The sequence below is a fragment of the Cannabis sativa genome, chromosome 1, assembly GCF_029168945.1.
Source record: "Cannabis sativa cultivar Pink pepper isolate KNU-18-1 chromosome 1, ASM2916894v1, whole genome shotgun sequence".
Lineage (NCBI taxonomy): Eukaryota > Viridiplantae > Streptophyta > Magnoliopsida > Rosales > Cannabaceae > Cannabis > Cannabis sativa.
The window spans coordinates 27,332,347-27,336,240 of record NC_083601.1 but is presented as its reverse complement, the minus strand read 5'-3'; the positions used below and the strand labels follow the sequence as shown (position 1 = coordinate 27,336,240).

At 36.2% G+C, this 3,894-nt stretch overlaps 1 protein-coding gene across 1 annotated transcript; it reads left to right on the top strand.

Annotated features, from left to right (window-relative positions):
- The first annotated feature begins 202 nt into the window (after window positions 1-202).
- LOC115705647 (uncharacterized) lies at window positions 203-2,539 on the top strand. Its single transcript, XM_061106925.1, has 4 exons — window positions 203-486; window positions 804-1,648; window positions 1,776-1,937; window positions 2,022-2,539. Exons 2-4 carry the CDS (start codon window positions 812-814, stop codon window positions 2,262-2,264), a joined length of 1,242 nt encoding a protein of 413 aa, XP_060962908.1. The 5' UTR covers window positions 203-486; window positions 804-811; the 3' UTR covers window positions 2,265-2,539.
- The last annotated feature ends 1,355 nt before the right edge of the window (window positions 2,540-3,894 follow it).

Below are 3,894 nucleotides of genomic sequence, written 5' to 3'. Positions count from 1 at the left end.
TGACAAAAACTCCTGTCCAAAAATTATACATATTTTTCATATGTATTTCTATAATGTAAAATTCTACATGATATACGTCATGGCTGACAGCATAGATTTTATCTTTTCAGTGAATTTGTCTAGTGAAAAACACCAACCCTCCTTTACAATAAGTTAATAGCAAGACTAAACAATTGCATAATTAGGTTATGTTTGGAGAGCAAGATTGAATTTGATAGAATTGGATAGATTGAATTTGATAGAATTGGATAAACTTTATACTTTTGCTATGAAATTAGAGAGCATATTAAAAAAATTACAATTACTAAGTGGGAGAGAAGACAATTCATTAATAAATTACAATTAATATTTTATGATGTGACATTTTGGATGTAATCTGAGTCTTCCCACTATATATTTTCTTTATTACAAGCGGAACAAACCTCAGTCTTCTTTCATCATAGTAAAGACTGGTTCTGAATCCTCTTTTACCAAAGCTTCATTAAGGTACCTCTTTTCAGTTTCTTAGCAAAAAAAAAAAAAACACTCATATAGATATATCATCACCATCATCATCATATTCATATCACATATTCTTACGTTGATTATTCTCTTTTCCTGGTTTAACATAACATCTATCTATAAAAAATTTAATTATCAAAATATACTCTGCCCATTTCTCTATGTTTAATTTTTATATTTTGAGGATATAACTTCAATACTTTGCACAACTCTTACTCAAAAATTTCAAATCTTTATGTGACACTCACAATCACAAGTATGCCTTTAATGATTTTATGGTGACTTTTTCATATTCTTGGCAGAAAAAAAAATGAAAATGGTACATCGTTTTGGAGGTTGGTCTGTGTGTGTAGCAATATTAGTATTAGTATTAAGCTGCACCAGCATACCAAGTTCAAATTCCCTGAGGATCAAAAAGCAAATTAAGACCAAATCTGGTGTTTTCTTATCCCAAAAGTTTGAGTTGGGACCAGGATCAGTGATCAATAGATTTTACTATGACATTGACTTTCCAAGAGGTCATATTGCTGTGAAGAGTTTTAATGCAGAAGTAGTTGATGAAGCAGGAAACCCTATCCCACTTCATGAAACTTATCTTCACCATTGGGTTGTTTACAGATACTATCAACCCAAAGATGAGTATCAGAAACATAACATATCAAAACTCATCATTGCTGGCAACAATGGAATATGCCAGGATGATATTCTTGGGCAGTACTATGGTCTTGGCTCCGAAACTCGAAAAACGCCTACTTTTGTTCCTGATCCTTATGGAGTTGAAGTTGGTAATCCTGCTGAAATTCCTGATGGCTATGAGGAAAGATGGCTGCTCAATGTGCACGCAATTGATACCCGAGGCACGGTCGATGGATTGGGATGCACTGAGTGCAGGTGTGATCTGTATAATGTCTCCAAGGATGAGTATGGCCGGCCTTTGAGGCCAGATTATAGAGGAGGTCTGTTGTGTTGCTATGATCAAACAAATTGTAAAGTCAGAAAAGGCTTTCAAGGGGTCAAAAGAAGTCTTTACCTCAAATATACTGTGGAATGGATTGATTGGACTGATTCTATTTTGCCTGTTAAGATCTATATTTTTGATGTTACTGATACTTGGAATGGTTTGAACTCTGCTAAACATAATTGCAAAGTAAGTGAATCTTTCCTCCTTTTTAACTATCTGAATTTTATACACACTGGATTACTGAAATTATCTTAAGCTTTATCTCGACTAGTAGTAGATTTTACATTTAACCAAAAATTTGTTGTGCTTTTAGATCGAATACGAAGTTGTGGAGTCATGTAAAGGCACTAGTGTGACTAGAGTCAGATGCATTGACACCAAAAGCACAAGGGTCAGCATACCAAAAGGTGGATATGTTGTGTATGGTGCTGCTCACCAGCATACCGGGGGAGCTGGTTCAACATTATATGGAGAGGTAACATTCACGAGTGGAGTAGTCCATGTTCTTATAAATATAATAGTGTGGAACTCTTTAACAAATCTGAACTGTGGTTTTTAGGATGGAAGGGTGATATGTTCGTCAAATCCAATCTATGGAAAAGGGAAGGAAGCAGGGAATGAGGCCGGTTACATTGTAGGAATGTCCACTTGTTATCCGCAACCAGGCTCAATCAAGATAGTTGATGGTGAGACATTGGTTCTTGAGTCTAAGTACAGTAGCAGCCAAGCACATACTGGAGTTATGGGGCTATTTTACATTCTAGTTGCAGACCAATTGCCAAATTCATCAAACATCTTTTGATCATTTTCTCTTCTCTTTGAGTGTGTTTTTTTCTTTTCACTTTTTTAATCTATAACGTTTTCTATCTAATATGAGTTGGTGAAATGCAAAATATGATGTGAAAAAGATGGTGAAGAGTACTGGTTTCTGGCCACTGGTTCCAACAATGCATCCTAGAGTTCATAATTGGCTGTAAAATAATTTAAGTTTCAGTTTGGTTGGGACTGTCATGTATAAAATATTTGTATCTATTATAAATTAGAATGTTAGTTATGAAAGTAAAAGTTATGATTTCACTTTTTCCTTTTTTCTTCTTTTTGTTTATTACTTTTATATATCAGTCCTGGTATTATTGGGAAAATTTTGATGAACAAACAAAACTAAGAAAAGGAACTTGGCTTGAACCATATCAGAAAACATTTTCCATAGAGAAATATTTCCACCCTTTCTGTAGTTTATTGAAATATGACTTGGGAAAGTGAGAAGGGAGAGATATAATAAGCAAATGCATTATAGATCTTATTTATAATAGTGATCGAGTACAAGCCTATAAGACCAAGATGCTAACAGATATAAACAACCAAGACTAACACTGACAAATCAACTGAACTTAGGCTTTTTTTTTTTTTTTTTGAAATTAGCGTGATGTCATTAAATAAATCATAAATTAGACCTCTCGGTCATTACATAACAGGTTCTCCGGTAACATGGAAACCGGGATAGATCCAAATATATGATGAGCAAAGGCCCATCTAGACACATTGTGAGCAGCAAAGTTGCATGTTCGCATAATAAAAGAAAAATTACAGCTAATAAAAGATTGAGAAGACTTAGTACAAAATGAGACGTAATTTTCAATCGCCCAACGAGATTCCAATCCATTGAGAGCATTGATCACCACCCTCGAGTCATTCTCAACTATGATAAACTTGTAACCCATCTCTAAGGCCGTCGAGATCGCAAGGCAGCATGCCTCAGCTTCACCACAAAGAGCGTCAGAGAAGTCCACCCGCGCCGTACGAACTTCAATCACTGCTCCGAGATGGTTTCTGGCGACAACTGCAACACACATATTGTCAAACCCCACTTTTACATCACAATTCAGCTTAATCCAATCCCGTGGGGGAGGGGACCAAGTTTCCTCTAGATGAGAAGTAGGACTAGATAACAAAGTATCATGTAAATCAGCATAGACAAAATAAATATCATCAATACATTTTTTCACATCAACAAGGCAATTATTGTGAACTTTGTCATTCCGCACCCTCCAAATTGTGTCCACGATTATGGAGGCATACAAGAATGCATCCTTCACAAGAATGCCTCTACTGTTTAGGCCCCAGATGAACTTAACCCAATCCCAAACCCGGATACCGGTATCACAAATGGGATAAAAACCCCATGGAGAAGAACGCCAGAGATGCATGGCCACATCATAAGAAAGGAAAAGGTGTTCCATTGTTTCTTTCCTATTTCCACAAAGAGGGCAACAAGTATCTTCAATGTGGAATCTTTTATTGATCACAGCTCTTGTAGGAAGCGCATTAGACAGAATACACCACCACAGGACCTTATGTCTTTCCAGGATTTTGCTATTCCAGAGCTTGTTCCAGAGATTCGGGGCCACGTCGCACTGGGGAGCTCTATCCAT